The 26519-nt window shown below is 37.5% G+C and overlaps 1 protein-coding gene across 40 annotated transcripts in view; it reads right to left on the reverse strand.

Annotated features, from left to right (window-relative positions):
• The window catches only part of RIMS1 (regulating synaptic membrane exocytosis 1), a 344078-nt gene that overhangs the window by 47033 nt on the left and 270526 nt on the right, over positions 1-26519 (reverse strand). For 29 of the 40 annotated variants that reach the window (XM_087773380.1, XM_087773413.1, XM_087773415.1 and 26 more), the window contains one exon: positions 25163-25329. The exons of the other annotated variants lie outside the window; for them this stretch is intronic. In XM_087773380.1, coding sequence (XP_087629506.1) covers positions 25163-25329 — 167 coding nt within the window. The remainder of the gene's footprint in view (positions 1-25162; positions 25330-26519) is intronic. 40 annotated transcript variants of the gene reach the window in all.

Genomic DNA, 26519 nt, shown 5'->3' on the forward strand with positions numbered 1-26519 from the left:
CGACAGTCCTGCTGCCCCTCCCAGCAGGTTCCCTTCCCAGCAGATGTGATGGCCTGCTCCCACCCCGCCCCTGCTAAAATAAGAAAGAGAGGGGTTAGAGGCGCAAGCTTCTTTATGTCATGGCAAGTTTCAGACAGATAGGAAATCTTGCCAGAGAGAAATGACGGGGTCCATGGGAGAAGAACTGACATTCTGTGACTTCTATGGATCTGGGCCCTGCTAAAGCTTCAATCAGTCCTGTCCAAAGGCAGATCCAGGAAAGTATAAAATAATGTATACCTAAATTATGTTTTACTGACAGTTACCAAGATTTACTAATGTGTGACCATAGGTAAGAGCAGATAAAAATAGACAATATTTTTTGAAGAAGCAGCTCGAAAAGTAAAGTCCTGGAACAGACAATGCTTAATAGACAGGTCATTATCAATCTCTGCACAGGCACTGAGCTATGTTCAGCACATATGATCTGCTCCTGTTAAGTTCAGATAAAAAACCAGCTACCACCTTCACACAGAACAAGGTGCTGTGATGCACTTAAGAACACGTTTTGGTGGACCACCTGAGGCACACTGAGTTTAAAATAGGTTCTCTCTTGTTCCCTCCTATTCCACTGCCACTTTAGTGACTGTCTTTCGGGTTTGCATGGCAAAAATAGAACAACATATGTATTTTGATGTTTCCACATAAAATTCCTTTGTATTTTATTGCAGATCTCCCCCCGCACACAGTCCCTCACATGCATGTGAGCACACACACATACACACACACACACACATATATATTCAATCATTCTAGGAAGAATTTTAATGGCACTTTTTGGTCATTTAAAAAAAAAAAAAAACTCAAAAAAGACCATCTTCCATAAATATGCAAGTATCAAGGAAAAGGTTTTGTGTAAGGCAAACTAGTTCTGTTCACTTACAAATAATATCAAATTGAGAAAAAATGCCCTAAAATGTTTCCCATTTTCAAAATAGAGACCGAGTTTCTTGACAGACATAAATATTAATTTCTTGGCTTTAATATATAATGTAGTACGGGTGTTTACTTAATAGGCTACATATACTGCTGCTTTTCAAAGTTGCAATGATCCCTAAATAATGACATTTTTATTGTTGTTCACAGAATGCAATAACCTCGACTTTACAAAATATCTAACCTGGCAGCTACTTTTGTTTCAAGTAACACAGATTTCTGTCTTTACCTCTCCACAAACACTGTAGCATGAAAAAACATGAATTGGGATTGCCACATAGGAGTCATTATTCTTCGAATAGCAAATTAATTTAAAAAAGCAGTGATGAACATCACAAAATTCATGCTGAAACTTCTGATAAAAATATTTTTCTACAATTTGAGAAGACTTAGTGAAGTTTATCCTTCTTAATTTTGGGGCTGGATATGGGTCCATAGCTCTAGCACATAATTCTGGCTATGGCCAGAGAATCTTAGGAAAAGTTTTCTCTTCAAGAAGTGATGTTACTAACTTGTGCATTTATCATGAAAACCTTAAAACTAGAGATCAACGTGATAATACCATTTGAATGTGCAATCAACCTGCATCATTAGCTTCGAGTACTGTCACACAATCCCTGTATTCAAACAGAAACTTTGATCCCTAATTCAGTATACCAGGGCTTGCCAACATCACTCCTACATCAGCCAGTTTCTGATGCCGAGTCCCTTTTCCTCCTCCACTGAGGAAACAAGGCCCCACGCTCATGCCCATAGGGTGCTAGAAGGCAACGTCATTGACTGGTTTGTTTCTCTGGAGGAGGAGACACTTTGCCATTTCAAGCAGAGGGCAGACCAAAAGTACTGTCCGATACTCGGAGGGAGCAGAATCACACAAACCTCATTCTCAGAGGTCCTACTTTCTACTTTGATTAGACATGGATAATTCCTTTTCACATGGATATTTCCTTTCCACCAGCACTTGGAATTGGATTTCAGTGACTATTTCTGTGATGCTGATGATGCCCCCTACTCAAAGCTTTCTGTAGTCATTTTGTTCCCATTTTGAGCCATGGAGTTGTTGTCAATTCTGGAACTCTTGAGTTTGTGCATCAATACTTTAGTAAGAGAAAGGGAAGAAACTGAAAATACTTATTTTGAGAGCATCTGTTGACATTTGAGCTATATTGACATGTACTTTGCTGACATACTAGACTATAAATGTATCATTTACAGCAACAGAGTTTAATGGGCTACAAAATCTGCTGGGCAATTAAAGAAACAATTGTTTATCATACTATTGACTTTGCTCTACTGAATTTCAAGTGTTTATGAATTTAATAAATACTAATCTTATGATGTTTTTATGCCAGTCTTCACTTTTTTTCACAATGGAGCTGAAATGCTCTACTCTCACATTATTTAATAAGAGTTTAGGTGACAATTATGTCCATCAACTGAGAAATAAGAATTGATAGTATCGTAACTTTAGGAAAATCCCATTTTTGATGTATTAATTCCCTAATCCCAGGACTATGAGTATTTTCTGAATAATAGATAAATTGCTTTTTCAAAGACCCACATAAATTTCAATTTTCATTCTTTGTGACAGGTAGAGGGACCTAGAAGATTCACTGTAATAAAGAAAAGATTGAGATATTTGGAATTCAGATTAATCTTGTACTTCTTTTTACCTTGCAAATATCAAGTCCTACTTTCCTAGGGAATATGTTCTAGTGTGCTTCTAGTACAAAATAGCTATTAGTTTGCTAGAAACAGGCTTAATGGGATAGGACCAAGGAACACATTCTACAGCTGTCCAATACTTCCCCTTGTCATAACTAAGAAAACAGATTAAGATTCCCTTGCGTTCATCTAATCCCTGGGCTAGTTTATTATTTGACATTAATTGGAACAGTATCAAAACAACGGGTATTTAAAATTCAGTCTTCTTGTACCATCTAATTGAGTACCCTTAGAACACAATATTTTTCCATTCCATTACTGGCTATCACTTGGAGAAATAGCACCTAGCTCACACTGTTCCTTTCTTCAATATGGTTAGAGTTTAATTTATGAAGCACAAAGAAGCAAAAGACCTGCATGAATTTACATATATCCTTTTGCACTTAACCCTTCTGATAATAACATACCTAAAATTTTATTTTCCTTTACTGGACTTGCTGGGATTATTGACACATTCATTTAAATGCAGATGCAAGTTTTTGCAGGCCTGTGGCTAAAATTGGTAAATTATTAAGTTATGTTGTTGATTCAAGCCTAGTTTTCATAACACAATAAGTAAATACAGTTTTCAGTAGCAGGATAACTAAGAGTAACATTTCTAAATGAAATAATTCACTACATTTATATTTAAAATTATTTTACCATCTTTACCCATTCTTTCAATGACTAGTTCAGCAAAAATCTTATGCTATTTCTAATTATTGGCATAACAACATCATAAATGTGTATATTAAGAATAGTTACAGACAATCTATGCCTCTGTTTTACTTCACAGAAATTTAGCATGGAAAAAATGTCTCTTGATTTTTTTTTTTTTAATTGAAGTAAATCACTAACACCCAAACCCCTTTCACCCCAGCAGGAGCAGAGCCACCCCAGCCCGGGGTCCCTGGAGTTGTCCTTCAGCACAGGGGTCACCCACTACCCCCCAGCTCCTGCATCTGCTGGGAAGCCACCGCTCCCTTTACCAAGGGAAAAACGCTTACATTTTCCTGCTGAAACTTACGCAGTTGAGACGGATCCTATCTAAAGTGGTATCTGTACCAAACAAGGCAAAATCAAGACTGTATTTACATGTCAGCCATCAGAGCTGTGAAAGAAAGCAGCACTTTCAGTTTTGCAAGCTGCCGCTACCTGAAAGTTGTACTTGCAGCTGTGGGAACGAAGAATGGACGATTAAGATAGAACACTTATTCAAAGAGTAGTTTGAGTTACAAGCTGCCATAAAAATTAACCCTGACGCAAATTCTGTAAAATGAGCACGCTACAAGGACACTGTGGGTTATACTTGCTTATATTAAACTATAGCATGCACAACTATATAGAAATGAAACAAATCATTGTATATCTTTCTACATACAGATATCTAATACATATATTCAAGATGCATAAAATTATACTGGACAAATTATTTGGATTGAGAAAATTAGTATATAGATAGACACTCAGTGTTTCTCAGTAACTACATAAAATACCTGCCAATAGTACATATCACCTGAAAAGGAAAGATAGTAAGACACAGGAAGCTAGAACAAACTTTGCCCATAAACTCACCCATAAGATATCTCGAAGTATATCCTTTTAGGGAAAAAATCTTAAGTGATTAGCCATTGCTAAAATTACAGTATTATTTCCTTCATTCTCTTAGACTTAGTGATGATTTATAAAAAAATACTTCGGGTGTTTATTTTCATGATCATTCATTTCTACTCCATCCATTTTTCCAATAATGCAAGCCATGAGTAAATAAAGAATCCCTTGTATTCCTTGCTGTATAGATGATATTTTACTATAAGTTCTTTACACAGAGTTGCAGTAACTTGAATCTTTCGACAGAATCCCTGGCCTTCACCAGCACGAGCTAGTAAGCTTCCTTTCTCTTCTGCTGAATGCAGAATCATGTACTAATTCCTAGCCCCTATGGCACCCTTTTGCAATGAGGTAGCTCATGAATACTAATAACCTCCTAAACATGTAGTAGTTGTGGACCAAAGGGAAGATGCGCGCTCCATTATAATGAGGAACATTACATTTCTAAAAATAAACTAAAAGTCCTGTCATTAGTATTATATGATATATAATTAATAAATCCAAACTCTAAATTACCTATCCACAAATTGCTCTGCCAGTCTTAGAATATATAGCTATATTTACACATGATATATAACATTTGCTGCAAGATTAATTACTGTACAATTTATGGTATTTCATAAATTAATTCAAACATGGTGCTTTTCAAACCAAAGGACAAACACATATCCCATAATAAAATTCTCTCTAGTAAGTCAAGAGACTTTTTTAGACCATAAAGAAGTTAGTTGATTCAATGAAATAATAATTTTGTACAGACTGTACCAACTGGAATTACATATTGATCTAACATGCACATTGATCATATATTAAACCAATGAAATGGCTATTAGAATCAGAAAAAACCTTGCTCCTCCTGTAAAGTCACCATATTAGAGTCCCAGTGGTGTATTAAGATAGTTGAAATTCAGTAACTCTTGTAAATTATATCTGTTTTTGACAATATTCCTTGTAAAAAAGCGCTACTCGGTACACAGATACTGCCTCTGGAATGACAAAGTCCCAGCCTCATTTGTGTTCAATGTGTAAGCTCTCACTGAGGTAAGGGTTGGGGAAGACTTCATTACAGAAGTCTCCTCGGGGAGCTTAACTGGTTAACATCCTACTCTGGAAGATCAGGAAATATCCATGTTGGAATATAATATCAGAATCTGTTTTGTGAAAATGCCTTTCTCAGTAAGACACTGACCAGTGAACTGTGCAAGTTTCACAGCTCTGACAGTTCTCTATTTTTTAAACTTGTAACACTAGCATCTCTCCAGGAAATGAAAGAATAAGAATTCAGAATCTAAGTCTGAATATTACAAAAGATGAGCAGATTTTAACTATTTTCCAAGAACATTTCAGCAAGTTAATTTATATTCTCTGAAACAAGCAGAGCAATTGCCTCTGTATGCAGGAGCCCGTGCATCTGCCTGTGCATCTCCATGGCACTATCAGCCTGAAGCCAACTCATCACATGAATCATAAAATGAAACCGCCACGAAAGCAGTTAAGTTACTGCAGGGGTGCTGCTAAGGTTTAAGTATTGCTATTAATGCTGATGTGGACAGGCTAATGGGAATCAAAGGGCAAACAGCTCAGTTGGCCCAAACTGGACTGCAAAGAGCCATGTATATATTAAGTTGTAGTGTACCAAAGATAGCAAGCATGTAAATGTTAAATTTGTATCAAGAAAATAGGTACTGGGAGGTGTGTGTATAACAACTACGAGAATGTGGAGTTTTTTATGCTCACCACTGAATGGAAGAAACTTTCTTCAGTAGCAAGACAGATGAATTCACCAGTTTTTCTTTCTTCGTATAACATTCAGCAATAACGTATTATTCTCCCTGTTCCAACATGCTGTATTGCTTTTTCCCCTCCAAAGCACGACGTACTGAATACCTGTGATCTGACTGCTCTTCGTGTAAAAAGGCTACATCATTGACATGAAATAGATTGCTCGCTGCTCCTTTACAAAAGTAAATACTAGCAACAGGCAATAGCCACAAAATAGGGAATGAAGAAGGAAAATCTGAAAGGCTAAATGGAAGAGTGGGAGGACAGGACTAACAGAAAATACAGAAAACATTTTTAAAAAGAGAAACTGAGATGAAGATAAAGCAAGTGAGAGCTACTCTGAGGTCTGAGCCATGACTAAAACCATTTTCCTACATTTCTTCACTCTAAAAATAACATGTACTGCCTGTTAAAAATGTTAGTGTAATGTTCTTTTATACTAAAAGTTTATGAATGACATTTCATCTTAATCAACTGCAATAATTAAATGAAAAAACGATTAAAATTATTTTTCAGCCTTTTTCAAATCGTTAAGAAAGGCTGCTGGTAACGTGACAGTTTCTTTGAAAGCGGAAGCATAATTAGAGAATTAAAAATGCACAAGCAATGCTCCACAGTACATTTTTCATGTACAGATGTTCTGAAGGGATTAAAGACTCCATCTCCCTCCCTCTCTGACAGACATATAAAGCAGTTTATTATGATGGATTATCTTTAGATAATGAATAATTAGAACATTAATTACGCTGGCTTCACCTTGGTTTTGTACATAAATGACCTCAGAACCAGAAGTTTCCATATACTGTTTGGGGGTAAAAAGGATAAATTAAATTTTTAAAGCAGCTTAGCTTAACTGTTTTCATATATCTTGCCTCCATGATAATAATTTGGGGACTATTGCCCTCTATTTCCCCCCAAAAAAGCAAATACATGTTCAAAATGTTTCTCTCTTTAATGAAACTGAGAAATGCACTAGTTCATGAAACAGTTTTGGTGTTTGGTTTGGAGCTGCAGTGACTGGGATAATCAGAATCAAAGCAGGACTGCCAGTTTACTTCAAGTCTTGTGGTGGATGTTTACACTGTGGAGAGTTTAGATGCAAAATGACAGCCAGTTATAATCTTACTGGCTTTCCCGTTAGTTACATCTATTCTTCAAATTTGTCAAAGATTAAAAATTTAGATAGGAATTTTCCATGCCTGGTTTCTGCCCAAGGATGAATTTCTTCTTTTACTTATTCTAAGTTTCAGCTGAAATACCATGACAGATTGTCCGGTCCTTTTGAAGGAATTAAAAGGAAAAAATATCCATATTGTACTGTCACATAATAAATAAATAAGTAAATTCATTTCACTTTGAGAAGTACTTGTGGCTGGTGCCTGACTGAAAGATGCCAATGAGGTGATCCTTCTATTCGGCACAAACTGTTTTCTGTTCCTTTGAATATCTGTACATTCGGTAAAACAACATCTTTAAGTCATAACTCTCATGTTAAGAGACTTCAAAGAGATCAACAGTTAAAATACCAGGAGACTTTCCATTACAAAGCAGCATTGCTCTCACTCACAGCTCCTATTGCTAAACAGATTGTACATTTCCTGAATATTACTATTTCACCTCAAGGCTAGAGGCAGAAAGTCAGTATTTCCCAGGAATTGCTTCTCTTGGCTACTCTGGAGCTGGGAAAGTTAGCTGGATTATCCAGGATGCAGGGAGGCTGCATCTTCTCTGTTGGCCATCAGGCATGACCCAAGACAAAGTCATCTGACTGGAGTGCAAACGAGAAGTGAGATGGACAATAATCCCTGGAAGGAAAGAGACTGGTTCATGGTGGTACTGAAGTAGGAAAAGAATAAGAAAACTTGGGGAATAGATTCTTTTCATCACTCTTTCTGAAGACAAAATGGTTCCTAAAAATTCCTGAGACCGAACGCAAGCCTTTCCAACATACTATCACAAGTATTTATTATATTATGACCCTCCCATGAGATAGTCAATTTATCTTTTTTAGCAACAAAACACTCACTATCCCCTCGCTTTTGCAGAGAAAGCACGCTGCTTCTTCATGTGCCATTCACCCTGTTTTGCATGGTGAACCCAGCAATCATATAACTGTGCAATCTTTTACTATGTAACTGGGCTAAACAAACCAGAATGTTAAAGAACCACGTATGGGTTTTGCTCCAAACTTTCCACATGATGAGGGGATTGAATCCACAGCATCAAGCCAGAATAAACTCACATGCAACAGGCAGCATATGATCACCAATGAAGACACGTTCAAAGTGACTTGTCAATCATCACATAAAAGCTATGGGGCAGAGACCTGAAGAGATTAATTTCCCAGAGCAGTCATTACGTAGCTGAGCCAGAAGACCGTCCTTTCTCTTCCTACAATTCCCCCCTCATTCTCTAAAGAAGTTTTGGCTTCTGTAACAAAGAGAATTTGAGTTTTAAAGATGAACGGCTCTAGGTGCACTGTCTTCATTTATCCCTGGAACAGGCCCATATCATGCACTGACTGAGGCAATTTCCATTGAGAGAAATGTGAGACTAATTAAATGAGTATGCCTACACAGAAAAAGGCCAGGCTTACACAGGCAGGCTTGGTTCTAGCATTTCCTATCTTTCAGCACTTAGCTTCACACTCTTCATATTCTTTTCACATAAATTTTGTGGAAGTTTTCTTTAGTAAGTATTCTTTATATTACATAAATTTCAATTTAGCGCTTTATGTCATTGAAAACCTTCACATGTAAACAATAGAACTCATTTTAGTAGTATTTTATTCATATATGCAAGCAATAATCCTGCTATTTTTCAGTCACCTTATCCAGATTTTTTAAATACAATTTTTTTTTTATTTCCATTTTAGGCTACATTTTTAATCAGGTGAATTTTTATAAAAATACATTTTATTCTAATATATCGAGAACTGAAGAGGGAACAACCATAAACTTAAGAAATCAGAACTGTTAAGTTTTTCCCTTCTTTTTTCAGTTGAAGTACTGTAGCCTGAGGGGTTTTGGTGATTTTAAATTTATTCTGACAGCTCTTCAAGCCAATTTGCTGGTCATCCTTCCATTTCTGGTCATTATCAATTTCAGTGAGTGAAAGTCAGCGAATTGCTTAGCCAGCCAAACTTTGTTAAAATTGTAGTTTTCTGACTTTCTACATCTGAGTAAATTTTATTGATGAACTTACTTAAACCTACCTTCACTGTTCTGGCTGAACTCTTATACTTCACTGTGCTTGAATTTCTCTTCCAATTACTCGTAAGTTATGTCATTTGGAGGCACGGTGACTAACCATAAAATCACAGACTAATGCAAAAGATCGCTCTCAAACCAAATTACTATATACTCTCTTCCAGCACTTGTTCAAAGAAAACAGTCCATATGGTTACTATTCTGTTACTATTCATGTCTTCTCTTGATAGGATGACATGGAGTAACACCGGGACCAACAGCTTCCTGTAAACAAACTAGCTCTGGAGTGAGAAGCCACAGAGCTGCACTTAGTGGCGCCGTGCCCAACCTCACGAGCCCTGAAAGGCAGGACTCCTGGTCTGGGCTTAGCAAGTCACTGACATGAGATAATATGCTGGGATAAAACTGTTGTATATGAATAGCTGTATGTGTATGCACTATGTGAGTATATCAATTGAAAAAGGGAATTAAACTGCAAAAATATAGACAAATACTTTCAGATATTACAGCAGGGATTATCCAGAAGCAGGCATATGTCCAGCAGAGGCAGCATGATGGTACTCCAGTGCCAGAGCTGTGGAAAAATCCCTTCCTTTTCTTCCCACTGTCTACTTCTATGTGAGTTTCTTATGCTGTGCTATGGTTTGGGTAACCAGTCCTCAGCTATATTCTTTTAGCTTTCTTAAATTCTGACCAGCTCACAATGTGATAGTTTATTGCCAGCATAAGGTCATTTAGATCAGGAAGAATTTTACAGAATTCTACCTAAATATACACCTATCAATCAAAACCATATATCTTTCTAACTTAACAGCATTATACTAATAGCCAGAAACGAGAAGAGAGAATGTTATTGCACATGCATCTATCTACGCATACATACAAACACATACAGAGTATGTCAACCATGCCCCTATAGAAGCACTGAGAAAGAAGCAGACATACTCCCTACTTCTCAGACAGCTGGGAACGCAGATGAGACAACCAAGTCCTAAAGCTGCCCAATGCTGAAAAGGTTCCTAGAGAGGTTTTACCCCTATGGCTTTGCCTAAAAGTTTTGATCAGGCTTTTTGCTGCACAAAATACTTTTCGTTGCAAGAACGAACACTATTACCATCCTGAAGTTTTAAAAAGATGTTTCATTATTTCTCAGATCTGATGACAGCTAGAACACAATCGTCCACATCTATGAAGCTCTTAGTCTTTGCTAACCCTGCTAGGGAATTTGCATTAGTCACAAGTTGCATTTTGCACTATATTAAAATTGTATTATCTTTCAAGACAATTTGGCTTGGACTGTTTGGTCTTACATCCATATTTCTTAATTTTAAATTGTTGTATTTTAAGCAAAGTAGCACTCATACCACTACTACTAGTCAACACAGTTACACTGAAGACTGACAAGTTTTCCATCAGCTTGAACTTTTGGTATGTGTAAAAAATTGAAGAGTAGTGTAATCGTTTAAAAGACCTCTCTGTATTGACAAGTATTGGTTACCCCTTTAGGGGGAAGCTGAATAAAGGTATCAGTTTGTTAAGCACACAAAATAGTCAAATGCCTAGCTTGTAAATAAAAAGATGAACTAGTGTGCTTTTTAAACCCAGATTTAAAATGTAACCATTGTGCTATGTTTTACAGACCATACTGTTCTAACTAATCATAAAATATTTAATAATGCTTGTAAAAATGTATCACTGTCTTGAGCACAGACTTGTTAAAGAGTTTCAAGTGCTATTTATCACACTGTCCTCTGAAAGTGAAATTATTTTTTGGCTTATAAACTTGCAACTCAAAAAAAAGACAAAAAGTAGTGAACTTCATTTTTTGACTCAGATATGAAATTTCTGGGCTTTTAGCTTTGTTTCCTGTGTTCCTTATGCAATCCTTACAGCTTCTATCACTCATAGCCCTCCTGGCTCATGGTGGTGAGTTTCAAGCAGAACTGATCCATTGGGAAGGAGCTGAAGATACCAAGGTTCTATAAGTTTTGTGAAATCTGATAACTAGGCAGATAAGAGCTATGTTAAATAAGGTGCCCTGCTGAAGAAAGGCTGCTATATGATCTCAGTACTTATCTATTGGCTTTAGTCTGCCAGATGGACACTCTGGGTAGGGGAAGATCATGGTAATGCAGCGGAGGAGGGAGGTGACTGCAGTGTGGGCTGCTAAGTTGTGGCCCTCCACTAACTGAGTTGTTCCAAAATGTCTTGTATGCATGGTCTTTTCATTTCAATAAATAATAAAGTTGAATTGAGTTTGATTAATTTATCAACCCTCCATGTTTTAGTTATTACTTATTACTTTTAGCCATTACTTATGTTTCGTGAGCACAGCAAATGTACCAGGGACACACACACGTACTTAGGGATGCAACACACAATGCAAATGAGCATACTAAATGTGGAAAGCCTACATCAAAAAGCTGATTGAATCTCGTACCTGCTGTCGATGGTCTTGATTTCACCTCATTTTATTCTTGCAGTAGGAGTCTGATTAGCAACTATGGAGTCAGTAAGTTTCATTGATGATTTTAAAGCATTCTATGCTTTGAAAAATATTGCTTCTTATAATGCTATTGCATATGCCATTCTCCGCATTATTAATAGTGAGAGGCTCTTTGGATTGAACAAATATTAACACCAGTCACATAGTAAAATGTTAATTTAAACAACCTATTTTTACAAAAAGACTTTGCAATGGAAAATTCCATGATGAAAAGGAATCTTCTGAAAACATAGCAAACATATGGCTATGAATTCAGTGAAGGCTTTTATTGTTTATTTTTAATAGTAAGACTCATGGAAGGTCTTCAGTCTGTCAGCAGCACTGGCTACATTATGGATGCTCCCATTATAGCTATGGGAGGGAAGATCTCCATTGCAATGTCAACCAATTAATCTCACTCAGTATTTAAACACAGAACTATAAACCACTGAAGCAACTGCACAATAAATGCTGCTTATTACATTATATAAGAAAATGAGTCTCTACTTAGTGACCCTAAATGTCTTGTTTGCAGCAGAAACCTTGACTACACAGAAACAGTCATACATGGGCAAATTATCAGCAATATAATTAGTGTCATAAACATAGAAGTTGTTTTCTGGTCTTTATAACAGTCTTTTTTTATACCAGACTGTAATTCCATTACTGTTTTAGTCATGCTGTACAAAAGCTGAAGCAGTATACTACCTTAGTTCTAATACTGATTTTAGTAGCTTGTATTTATAAATTACAAATAAATAATTGTTAAAAATATTTGGGAAATCAAAGCAGATGGTCACTATTGCCATGTGGTCAATTAGCTTGTTAATACAAGTGCTTAAAGAGTTTAATTGCTGAAGCTAATGGGAATGGAAAAGTGCTTGACAATTCCATGCAAGTGCTCAACACAATGCAGCAGTCCAGCCAGCCAGAAGAACAACATACAAACAAGCGTTAACATCCTGATTCAGCATACGTGCTGCCATGGGCTTGAATCTCTCTTTCCAACAAAGCCTGTGTGGTGCAGCACAGGCTATGTACTTCCCCGAACCTGTGTACAAATCACTCATCACAGCCCTTCACTGGCTGTGGGGAGTGCTCGTTCATCCTTCATTGAAACCATTTGGTTCTTGCACACGTAGTCTGTATCTCACTATCCTTCCCTTCCCTTTACTGCTGATGGTTGCTCATTAATGCTTGTTACTATTGTGCAACAAAAAAAGCTATTAATCATCTCCCCATTTATTCTCCCCTCCTCACGCACAGCTAAGCTTGCTGATATGAAGATACGCTACAAATGCTCAATTCCCCTGCAAATTCCCCAAATATCCATCTTAGTACAAACATCAACACGACAAAAGCATACAGCATGAAAAGAGACCTTCCGACAAAGAATCAGGCCACTGTGCTCTGCTGGCTATCCCTTGGTGATGTTCACTGTCAATATACAGAGTGACTATTTAAACATTTTGAGATCCCAGTTCAGCAGCGAATCCCAGCAACTTGAGCTCTGTAATAGTGCCTCGAACCAAAAACTCCTTTCTTTCCATGAAGAGGAAACTGGCCTCAACACTAGGTCAAACTGGGTTGTTAACTCAGAGCATTTCTGTTTTGATGACTCTCTGAGCTGGATGTGTGATCTGCCTCTGCAAAACTCTCTCCTTCCTTACTCTAAATTCTAACAGCCTGTGAAGTTAAACCAGAAAGAGTGTGCAAGAAAAAAAAATAAAATCTATGTTTTCCTGCTCTATTGGAATCTCTGGGTCACGCACAGAGTATGACCCTGGATTTCTGTGGAAGATAGCTGGGTAAAAGAGAAGAATCAAGCCACAGTGAAGTCTCTCTTATATTACCTTCATTATTTTATTTTTTTGGCGTGACAAAAGATGGTGGAGAGACTGGCCCAGTGTTTCCAGGGAAGAATGAAAAGCAGATTTTTCTTTAAGGTGAAGCAGTTTAAGGTAATTCTCTCTACTGCTTAGAAGCAAACAAAATCCCCCCACCAGTCTAAGCTGAAAAAAGGGACCACAGGAGATTGCAGAAACAGAAAGTCATTCAATAAATTTCATCCTGGGGAACACTGTGCATTGTCCCCACTAGCAGAAGACATGTTTGAAGAAGGGCCAACAAAAGAAACAAGTAAATTTTTATCTAACTTTAAAGAATTCTGTTCCACTCAATATATTATTAAGTGAGAAATCACATAGGTTAAAAAACTTCGGCCTTTGGAAGCCATCTAGTACCAGAGGACTATAATGTAAGAGACAATAGTATAATAAAATGCAGTTGCTACACATTGAAGTTAAAAACCAGATATTTAGTTCCTAGGAAGTTGAGAGGCTTTATATGCTTAAAAATATTACACAGTTTTTCAGTTACAGCTTACTAAACTGTAACTCAAAACCGCAAAGTTAATCTTGCAGGTTACAGTGTGAGGCTTGAAATTTGATTCTGAACTAATAATAGCTATTAAAATCAGTATGATTTAATTATTCAAATTAGAAAGAAGAACCACTTATTTCTGATAATCTTTCTGTTATTTGTACATTTAATCACAAAAGAAATACATTATTGTGTTATAAATTAATGAATTACTTTAATTGGTGTAGCTTAGTTATAGTATCTCATATTTCTTTCTTAGAAACGAGGGATTGATTCCTGTTTATATAGAAGATAAAGGATTTCATACTTATGTGAAGTACAGCCTAGTCACCCTGAAAAAACATTGTACCTGAAAATTATAGTACCTACAAGTTGTCACGAGGAAGCAATACTCAGGTCAAGAAATACTCTTCAGTCAAGCTTAATTTTCAGAGACATAATTTAAAAAATAAATTGGGAACTCTCTCATCCTTTTGAACATTAAAAATCATGAAAATTAAAAGAAAGGTTCAGAAAAGAGGACAACTTCAGGATCATCTCCCCAAAGCCATGCCAGTTCATATTATGAACAGAAATGAGTATTGTTTCAATGAGCGCCTTTGCACTGGGGCTTTGACAGTTGATTAAAAAAAATCATATTGAAGTATGGATTCTGATGATCCACAGTCCAGCTGATAAATTAGAACCGCAGCCATCTATAAATTTGCAAATGCTTAGCTATGCAGGCTTTGAAGCAGATATAATATGGAAGATGAATAGCAAATGAGAACTTAGTCCAAGACTCTAGAAATGTGACAATCTGTAATAATGTGAAGTTAAAATTTTCAAAAAGAAAGGCTGATCTGATTCATATGTGAATATACACGGAGCAGAATTCATAATTTCTGGTACTGCTACAGGTATGTAATTGACTATGCAGTGCTTTATGCCTGAGAAACGTGGAACAGACTTTCCACAGTGATGTTCTGAAATGCTGCACGTGGCAGAATTTAGCCACAAAAGCATGAAACACCCTTTTGAAAATGCCAATTAAGGACCAGATTTTCAATGTGATGCAGACTGATATTGCCACACCGCTGTTTGTGGAGCTGTGGAGATTTGTAGTCGCTGGGATCTAGTCTTTCATATATTGCTAACATCTACTTCTACTGAGAAAGAGACCCAGACAAGCACACTGCTAGAACACTGTGATCATTAACACCTGATGGCATACAGCTAGGCATGCAGGAGGTATGCAAGTAATAAGATTTTTTTTTCATCTATCTGTTTGGCAGTGCTGCAGCATATATAGTATACAAGATGAATCTACTATGTCTTCTAGTATGACACCCTGAAGGCCCTCAAAATCCTAGAATGAGGAACCACTGTGCTTCCAAGTCCATGACAATGTCTCCTTTGCCAGAGAAGGATCTAGGTTGATAGTATCTTGCACAATTAGAATAATATTTATTTTTATACAGAATACCGGTAGTGAGAGCTATAAAAATGAGGAACATCCCATTTGGCCTAGTATATCCAAACAGATCCCTCTCATGCTAAGCTACAGTACTGCATATTTCCCTGCACATTTATATAGCTCATTCCTTTCTTTATATAACGTTAACTTGCCCTTACACGGGTTTGTATAAGGAACATGGGATCAAACATATGCAAGGTACAAAAAAGTCTGTAATATTCAACACATTTTCAGGATCCTCTCCTAGGTTCAGATCATGAGTGTGGGATAAAGCCAGTTTGAAACTATGCGTGAATTTGCTCCCATTTTCCAGATGATTTGCTTTTATTGATGAATAAACTGCAGTGTTCTTCTGTTGTTGCCTCCACTAGTTTTGTCCACAATATCTATAATAATAATTAAAAGATTTTACATTTTGGTTTTTGGTGCGAGTGAAGAATCTTAACTACACCCTGTACACTGTAGCACAAATTCAATATACAGATTTTAATTATTTTGTAATTAACATGAAATGAGTGAGTTTCTTTGTTTCAATACAGACCTCAGTCTCATCAACTGAAATGCATGAAAAGCCTTGGCGTATTATGTTTTCCTTGACATGACGTTAAACTTCGCTCAGCTGGCTCTGGGGTGCAGTACTGCTGCATTTCAAGTGAATTAGTGAACTGACAAGGATGAATGTCATCCTAGTCAGGATGGGGGTCTAAACAGAGGGTGGGGGAAGGACTGAACAACTTTATTGCATAGGTCACGTCACATACATACATTTATGATGGTAACAGGCAGCACTATTGGGAAGGCTGAGAAGAGGTCAGAAGACCCTTCAGACTCTCTCTACTCCATTCTCCCTCATCACCATAAATCGTATTAAACTAGCTCCAATGTACTATGTGGGAGGCTGGAAAACCAATGGGAGAAAATCTATTTATTTCCAATCCAGAAAGTGCTCTCTGGCTACATCTCCTGGAGATATCTTCAGCAGATCAGTGCTGCTCTTTGTCCTCAATGAGATGGCAAACCTCCAGTTACTTCATCTGGCTCCACACTAAAGACATCGAGCGTTTTATGTAAAAGAATAGCATAATAAGCAGCATGAAATGAAACTCTGAAAAGAAAGAGGGATCTATGTGTACAAATATTACTGAATAAGAGGGAGTTACAAGCACAGAAAAGCAGCCAGTTAGCACTCACCATTTCCCAATGAACTCCAAGCAGAGTGTCTCTGGGCAAGTCTAGAAGCGGGGAAGGGAGAGGTCTTGAGTCACTGGGAGCCTCTGCCTGGCTTAGAGTTTGCAAGCTCATCACCTTAAGAGCTTGAAGAAGCTGCCTCCACAGTAAGTAACAGGACAAAAACGTGCAACAGCATTAAGGACGGGGACCCTACCCTGTGCTAGGGTGTCTCCTACATTTACATAAAGCCAGCAGACTCTCCCTCCAGAAACGTGAGTTTCCAGAACTGTCACAGTAACTAGGAAAGTCCCCAAATGCTTTGAAAAGAAAATATTTAAATGGCCTCATTTCTAGTTAGCTCCTTGCATGAGAGTACCATCAGCAGAAGGAATATCGGGTTATTTTCTCAGAGACTGGCGTAGACATAGCAGTGAGTGCTTCTAATCCCTGCTGACAAACTGGCAGAATTGTTGCAGTTGGGCAAAAACTGTGGATCCAGAAAGTTAATGTTGCATGATAGCTGTATCACCTTCAGTTTCACAGTGACATTCAGACTTCTAGTGCAAATGTTCAGTCATGGTCAAACTCAACTTTAATAAGTTCATTCCTTTTAAAAGAAAGAAATGAACAGCAAAGTCATTAATTAGCAGACAGTTCCTTTTCAGTACAAAAAATTAAGGATATTTGGAAACTACAGTTACATCTGAAAGCTAATTTGGATTCACTGGATCTTCCCTCTCAGCAAGTATTACTAATCAAAACTGCAAGGGGAAAGAAAAAAGACCTAAGTTTCTCAGATTTCCTCCTGGTTGAAGTGGCAAGGAGAGCCTGCAGAGGAAAGGCCAGGAGCAGGGTGCTGAAGAGAACACGGTGCCGTGGTCCACACTGGTATCAGCTAGCTCTTCATGCATGCTCAATATCCAAGGAGAAAGGACTCTGAAGGAGATGCAGGGAACTGAGGAAACCATCCAGCTGTAACTATGCCTCCAAAGGCATAGCTTCTGACATGGTTACAGTTTTTGACCATTTTGGCCAACTGCTACACAACCAGCACAACCAAGTATTATGGTTATGAAAAAAGCAAATTGACTCTTCCACGCGTTGGTTAGGGCAGAATTAATAACACTGTGCAAGAGACCTCGTCTGCGCTACTGGTCACACGAATTCAAGGTTTCATTCAAACTGGAAACTGGCAGAGAAGGGCTGCTAGGATGACCAACAAAACAGAAAGGATGTAATATGTAACTGAGCAAAACAACAGCTAGTTAAACCATTGAGCTATGACTGCTTGCTATGATACCCTAGGGAGTACACAGAAGTGAGGAAAAACCTATCTAAATAAGATGCCAATATTGGCACAGAGACAAATGTGAACAGTGTTTAAACTCCCTGTGAATAAATTTACCCTGTAACTCAAAGAAATTTTCAGAGCATCAAAGAAATTAGATTTGGAAAACCTTCTAAAATAAGTGGGCGAGAGCAAAAGCAACCAATTAAGTTGAAGATGGATCCTGCAAATAAATCAGTGTGATTCAGTTCTTTGTGATAGCAGAGACTACATTCAGTGACTCCAGAGAGGTCCCTTCCAGTCCCATGTTCTTACAGATAAACCAGAAAAGATGTAGGGAAAATTGGCTTACAGACAGCACCTACTACAAAATAGGACTGATTTATGACCAAATGTTTCCATATGTGTCACCTAATAAAGCTGAGGTTTAATGAAACAAGATTCCTGAAGATCTGCTTATGTCCAGTCTGTTCAGATATCTGTTAAAGATAAGCCTGAGGATTGGTCACCACAAGCTCATTTATCAGCTCAAAGTGGTTAATTACTATCTTACCAGGTCATCACAACGGGCCAGAAGTAAGTTTCCCAGGGGTTGAGCTGAAGCTAACAGGTCAGCACCAGCTCATTTAGTACTCATGGCTGCATCTTGTCAGGTACTATTGACTTGTACATGTCCAGTTTGTTTAGATGTTCCCTGATCTGATCATCCTCTGCTGAGTGCTTGCTCCAGACTTTCCCTCTGGTCATCAATGCGCTCCAGAAACCTCCTGGATTGCTTGTGCCCACTCATCCAGCAGATATCAGGATGACTCAAGCTCCCCATGCAAACCAGACCCTGTGAAAGTGAATCTTCTTCCAGTTGTTGGAGGAAGGTTTCATCTAGTTCTTCTTCCTGATCAGGAAGTCCATAGCAGACACCCACAACAACATGACATTGGTTGGCCCTCTAATCCATAAACTCTCAGCTGGGTCATCACTCATTTCTTGGCAGACCTCCCTGCTCTCTCACACAAAGGGCAACACCCTTTCCTTGCCATGCTTCCATAGGCTGCAGCACTCCAGTCACGTGAGCTATCCCACCATGTATCTGTGATCCTGATGAGATCATAGCCCTGCAGCTGCACAACATACCTCTAATTCCTCGTTTTTTCCCCATGCATTAGTGCACAGGCCATTCAGAGAGCCACCCAGTTGTACTGATCTCCCAGAAAATTTATAAGAGCTTCCCCCAAACGCTCTCCTCTCAAGCACCTCCTTATTCATGTGCTTACACTGGGGGTGGGATTCTTCCTGCCCTGTTTTGTTGATTATGAGGTCCTGCCTACATCACCCTGCACCCTTTGCTTGCCAACTCATCAACCACTTCCTCACTTGATCATGCGTTGTCATTTTGCTCCACCATTCTTCCTGATGCAAAGCTCAAGTGCACTAGTGCTAAAGTTCTAGTGTACTGGAAGAATAACAGCTACATGCAAATTGTATGTGCTGTTCTGGAAACTGGGAATGAACAGGTTTGTTAGAGAGAACCAAAGAAGTTCTTTTCCTTCAGTAATGTACTGAGAACATACCTGAATCCCAAGAAGCATATATAAGTTTGAGGTACAAGCCATTCAGTAGCATGGTATAATATGTGAAAGAGGTTGGGACTGGTTTAAGTCCACTGTTACAACCTATTACATTATCCTCTTTCTTTGATAGGCCTATTTAAAATATTTTAATTAAACTTATGCATTCAATTAAGCAACGCATGTAAACCAGATGAAAACATGGCACATACATAATTATATTATGGTATACCACACATTTATTAAGATACTAAATATAGTTCTTACTAAAGATGTGATTTTCAAATTTAAAATAAGGGATAACTGTGATATTCCTAATGCAGGGACAATTTGTTTGAAATCCAGATACACAGAGAGAAATTTACCTTAAAAGTAGTTGTCTAGTCTTTCATATACTTGGCGGATTTTGTTCAGTCAGATTTAAGTGAAACATCTTATGGCAGCCAACTTGCTAAATCCTCCAGAACAGAAACCTCCAGCTCACCTCCACCATGCATGACAGTTCCCCCCTTGACTTCACCAAGAAGTCCAGGTATCTTTGGTATCTTTGCATAAACAGGACTTTAATGAAAAATGATGCAGTGATATCATTGGGCATAATTTTTAATGAAGTGAGCAAATGTTCCTCTTTGTCTGATCAAGCCCATATGCTGCTGATTAATCACCAGGTATTTAGCACAGATTCTTATTTATCAATCAGTTGCATTAAATCATGAAGAATTTCCCTCTGCTTCATTTAGGACGTAAGAAATGTTCCGGACTCATATATGGTAACATCTGTAGCATACACAGGCACAAAGTATTGCTTGAGTGTATTATGAATTCATAAAGACCATGACTGATGAAAGCAAACTTCCATAAAGAACAACTAGCAATCTGACTTCAGTCATGAAATACATACCAACTCCAAATGCTATAGCAAGCCAAATTCACAAGTCTGATTCTGATACAAGTCAAAAGTCCCAGAAAACTTTGTTCCCAAAATTCAGGGACCATTTTGTTCCCAGAACAAAAATTCCTGATATTTGCCTGCACTTCCACTAGAGAGCATGGCAGTCAACCACACTTCCCAGGATAGTAACATGAAAGATGTTTGGAATAATTTCATATGCAGACTAGTTTAATCATGCATAGTCATTTGTTATAACATCCACCTGAAAATGCTAAACAATTTAGAAATGAAGAAGCTATTTTATATACTTATATTTAGAACTTGCATCAATCATAATTCCCTCTTGCAGCCTATTGGGAGTGTTAATCAACAAAATCTCCAGACTGAAGGTTAACTAATGGTATTTTCCATGCATGTTAATTCACAGCTTTCTGACAGGTAATTCAATTACAAATGTACTGTAGGAATGAAATTAGTCTTCTGCCTTAAAAGGTTTAGACACAGTCTTGTCATTGGTTAAAGGAAAGGCAAGATTTGCTTTCATTCTCCCCATGTTACTAACTTCTTCAGCATGCTCAAGTTTACTACTACTACAAAACTTTACATTTGGGAGATTTGACCCAAAGAACAGCTAGACTGTTATCTAGCTATTCAAATAAGATGCACAGTATTTCTGTGTTGTTCTGCATCAGCCAGTTTTATCCTTGCTATTCAGATAGTGTTTTATTCTATAAAAGCTTTGAATATAATGTAACTGAAGGAGTTATTAATTAAAATTAAAAATTGCTGAAAAAAACATTAATTGTTACACATTTATAGCTAATACCCATACACTTTAGAGCCACAAGATAGAGAGATGTGCTTCCAGGTATTAAAATCTTTTCTGCTTGAACAAAGAAATAACTGTTTAGAAACACAGGATAATAGAGAATGCATTGTCTGAAATGATAGAATCTCAAACCTTCAAAATTGAGAGAGGAGAGAGATTAATCGATTCTGCCTGAATTGATGGGGAAAAGGCATTAGCTAGCTTTTTAAAGGATCTTTCCTGTATTAGGATTTGGCAAGAAAGGTCAGGAAGCTGTTTGTGCTGGTGGTGAATTTAGGGGATATAAACTACACTCACTATGACCTGAAACCTCTGTCCTTCTGACATTTAAAAGTAATGATACAACAAAAGTTTGCTTTCTTAACGATAGCCCTAAAGAGGATAGTATCTTATATTTTCATATGTCTAGGAGCTTAATTTATATCCCTTTTCACAGATGCATTAATATGAGGGATGATGGGATTATATTGACTAACAACATTAACTAAAACTACTGCTGTCTTAAGCTGGCACACTTCACATTCAGAAATTTGACACCACGATTCTTAATAAGAAAAACTAATCAGTGTTTTTTAGCTCATGTAGAAATGTTAGAGGAGCACAGTTTCACTTCAGGTTACTAATTGGAACCCTGGAGTACTCTCCAGTCGTATTCTCCATTTAATTTAATTAACTCAGCTTGCTGTTCAATAGCCCTAGGATTCATTTTCCACTACTCAATGGACAAAGAGACAGAGACACCCTTTCCAAAGGTGATGCAGACCAGGAGTCTTGCTTGTGTATTCTGAATTTGTGTATTTTTTGTCTGGATACAAAAGGCACCTAAGGATACTAGTTGAATGACTTAGTTTAGCAAGATGGCTCAAACTGGGCCACCTTCTTTCAGTTTCCATATGCTTACTAGATTCTTCATAGCTCTTATCTCCAGAAGGTATCTGGAGAACAAAAGTAGGTGCATGAAAAAGGAAGTTCAATGAACTTTCTGTCTTTAAACTTAACATTACACTCACACACTTGCCATGGCCACTAGGCTGACACACTTTCAAATGAAGATGATGGTGGATATGTCGTTTCAGAAGGACAGAAGACAGGAAGTTAAAAAATGCTCTTTTCCTTGTCCCTCCTGCTTGACCATCCCAACCCATCCCATCCCATCCTGCTTGATACATGTTAACATCAGGTTCCTTGAAGGCAAAAATAAAATTTGAACTTCAAATTACTAATCAAACTTGAACTTCGATTTTCTAATTCCTTGAACTTAAAGAAACATTAGTATTAAGAGAAAGAATCCATTTCACTCGATTTTAATGTCTAAAATTAAAACAATCAATCTAAACATGTCATCTAGGGTTCCTTCAACAATTAATGCTAGAAAAGGACAATTCACCTGTTTTTGACATCTATCTGAAGATGAAGTGAACCATCTGAGCTAACAGGCGTTTTCTTCTTTTTAATGTTGACTTAGGGAAGTTAGACAAATAATTTAACAAAAACCTAATTTTTATGTGAATTCCACTGTAGATACATAGTTTTTAAGGCTGAAGTTAAACAGCACAAATCTCACTCTGAAAAAATTGTTCATAATACAATCAACTCTTTCCCCAAATTAACTTTTCATTTCCATGTAATAAGTAAGCTGCACAAAGAATTGACTAAAGAGTATTTGACAGAGGCTACCAGTACAGACACAGGAGGGTAGGAAGCTGACCGGCTCAGATCATCAGCAAAATGCCTTCTCCTTTTCTTTTCTTCAACACCCAATTTCCTTTCATTCTGAGCTCTCTTGATATCTAATTCACATGATACAACATTTTTGCAGGTCTCTAAAGACTTTGACCTTTTTATAGTGATGATAGGCAATCATCCAAAAATAAGTGCGGACAACTCAAATGGAAAATTTTGAACAGTGGATGTTAATCTGCTGGATACAATGTTTTCCAACATAACATTAAAATTATTTTAAATTTCACCCCACTGCACTTAATAGTTGAAATAGGCTAATTGCAAAGAGAGTACATTAGGCATCTCTGACTTATTTTAACAAGTCTTTCAGAGAAGCAAAACCACTGCCAGCTTAGAAGAAAAATATTGGAAGTTATGAGTAATTTATGAATCTATTAATTTCTTCTTCATATTTCCACTGAATGAGCTGCACTGTATATTATTACTATACATTTTGTTCACTATAGAAGTCCTACCTGAATTTAGAGAAAATTAAAGCAACTATAAAGTGTCTGAACTCTGAGGTATGAATTCTGTGGACAGTACCAGAAAGGGAAGGCATCTGAATTCTACTTACATCTCACTTCAGGCATTTAGAGTGAAGCTGAACTGGAGCTCCCACTGCAGACACTTGCTTTTGTACACTATGTCCGCTAATCCCGTACCCAAGGTGCTCTGCTACTCATTAGAATGGAAAAGGTTGAATGAGAGCAAGGATTTGATCCTAGGTTTCCCTCTTTCCAGCCTCACATGAGGTTAGTGGTTCTCCTGGTTCTGACATTTGTGATCAGACATTCTGAATCCAAGGAAAATTTCTGATAAGATCTGTTCAACACAGACATTTATGGGAAAAAAATCCCATTTTGTTCAACCTGCCAAAGATACTGTGACAGGGCCTAGTTCAGAAAATTCAGTGCCTAGAAAACACAGGTATTTTGGTATGACTAAGGCCCTCTGTAAAGAGAGAAGTACTGAAAAGCTAGGACATAATGAAATGCAGCATTTAAACACATGAATTGAAATAACTTTAAATACTTGAATAACTTTAAATACATTTGCAGTTCCACCGCAGTGGTCTGCTGGATTGTGAATTACTGCAGCTGTCAGGTTGTAATTTCACCAATCTAAAACATGACTTTGAATACCTTTGTAAGCTTTCCTTAACAAAAACAATGAGGTGGAGCTAGTTTATACATAGAGACCAGTTTCTGAGTTTCTCTAACATCCCTTCCCATTGCATGAACAGACCAAAAAGCCTGCAGCTGAACTTCTTGGATAGTGAGTCTGTCTAGAAATGTTCTGAAGTACTAAGTGATGCCATCCAGACTTTTATCGGACTGATTTCCTCCACAGGGATAATTTTTTTATAGTTCCTAATTCTTCTCGTGTCTTATAACACTTAAAGTCAAATTTTTGAAAGTTCAGACATTGGTAGATGTAATCATAGACTATCATGCCAATCCTACAGTCATCATAGCTGGTGGGAGTTTTGTCATCAAGTTAAATGAAGACAGGAACCAATCTGTGTATCGAAAAAAGCACTAAAGCAAGAATAGATTATTATCAAGGATGGAAGACGTATTTGATTATTGATAATGCAAATGAATTAAACTATTTTTGAACGAGAGATATCAAAATTGCTATACAAAAACTTGTTTCACAGCTAGTAATTTATCATATGCATGAAAACAGCAAAATAAAGGCTTGAAAGAAAGAAAAACAGAGCTTTTACAAAAGAAAATTCTTTAGATGAAAAATCTAGTAATATTTTTGCTGTAATACTTTATTGGCATATAGATTACACTGATTCATAGCCAGCAATGAGATGATAGTGTGTGTTCAAGTTCTGCTTGCCACAAATACATTAATCTGTCAGCTCCTCATGGGAAGTTTGCTTTCTGTTTAGATGCACAACTGCAAAAATACTGTCATCTTAGGCTAGCAATGGAAGACAGTTTATATGTGCATAGACATTTTTCATAAATTCTTATCTTGTGGTCTTCTAATTTCAATAATTTCTGATTTTGGAAAGTCTTTTGGCACTAAATGAAAGAAGGGGTGTAATACAATTGAAGCTGCACTGAGAACTCACCTGATTCTGCCCCGAGGGCGTTCAGATTGCTCTGACATAAAACTTGTGCTGCTGAGGCGTGAGGCACTGCTGGTTCGGGAAATGGCTGACACATCACTGACATCACTATCTGATGATTTGGCAGAGACGTTATCACAACTTCTGTACTGATCTGTTTGTATATTATACTAGAGATCAAGAAAAGAAAGGGTGAGGAGTCTCATCAAAACATAACGCACATATTGAGACAACAAATGACCTAAGTATGACAATTCTCTCTAACTACTTTTAGATCTAACAAAATTGTATGGAATTCAGAGAAACGCCTCTATTAGATAATGTCTTTATGAAGAAATCAAACATGGTATTTATGGACTAAATAAGACACTTGAAATAAATTACAGCATTGGAATTGAAATAGGCTGCTCGTTCTTTAGTACACTGGAACTATAATAATGAAATATTTATGCAGTGGACAGACATCTTCTCAAGCACATGCATACCATCTATTTGGCTACAGACCTTTTTTTAATTTTTCAAATATTAAAAAATATGCTATGAAATACTTGTACAGAGGTAGTTTGGAACATGAGAACTGCATATGAGTCTGAATGAAATGTAATGCTACGTGAAGCTGACATTGGGGATTGATTTCAATACCTGAAGTCTATCAGAAAAGGAAAAAAGCACATTTTCTACTGCGAAATATCTCTTTGTATCGTGATACTACAGGACTAGTCAGGCAGAAAGGTAACTCAGCAAAAACAGTATTTGTTTTCAGGCAGATCACTGCCCTAATCTAGTTGCTTTTACATGTGTACTGAGAACTAGCAGAAGACCCAGCAGGAGGAGTATGTGGACAGGGGTAGAAATTATTACCCTTTTGCTAACAGCAGAAGTTTTGATTAGTTAAAACCACCTGTGACACCACACCGCCTATTACATACTGCTCATATTACTCACATCATTAGTCAGACATATATAAAGGGAACTGGGGTTGTTTAGCATGGAGAAAAGGAGGCTGAGGGGAGACCTTATCGCTCTCTACAACTACCCGAAAGGAGGCTGTAGTGAGGTGGGGGTCAGTCTCTCCTCCCAAGTAACAAGTGATAGGACAAGAGGAAATGGCCTCAAGTTGTGCCAGGGGAGGTTTCGATTGGATATTAGGAACAATTTCTTCACTGAAAGGGTTGTCAAGCACTGGAAGAGGCTGCCCAGGGAAGTGGTTGAGTGCCCATGCCTGGAGGTATTTAAAAGATGAGTAGATGTGGCACTTAGGGACATGGTTTAGTGGTGAACTTGGCTAGTTTGCTGTGCTAGGATAACAGTTGGACTTGATCTTAAAGGTCTTTTCCAACCTACATGATTCTATGATTCC

Source organism: Nipponia nippon, unplaced genomic scaffold (assembly GCF_047370975.1).
Source record: "Nipponia nippon isolate SJK-2023a ecotype South Korea unplaced genomic scaffold, ASM4737097v1 scaffold_4, whole genome shotgun sequence".
NCBI classification, from domain to species: domain Eukaryota; kingdom Metazoa; phylum Chordata; class Aves; order Pelecaniformes; family Threskiornithidae; genus Nipponia; species Nipponia nippon.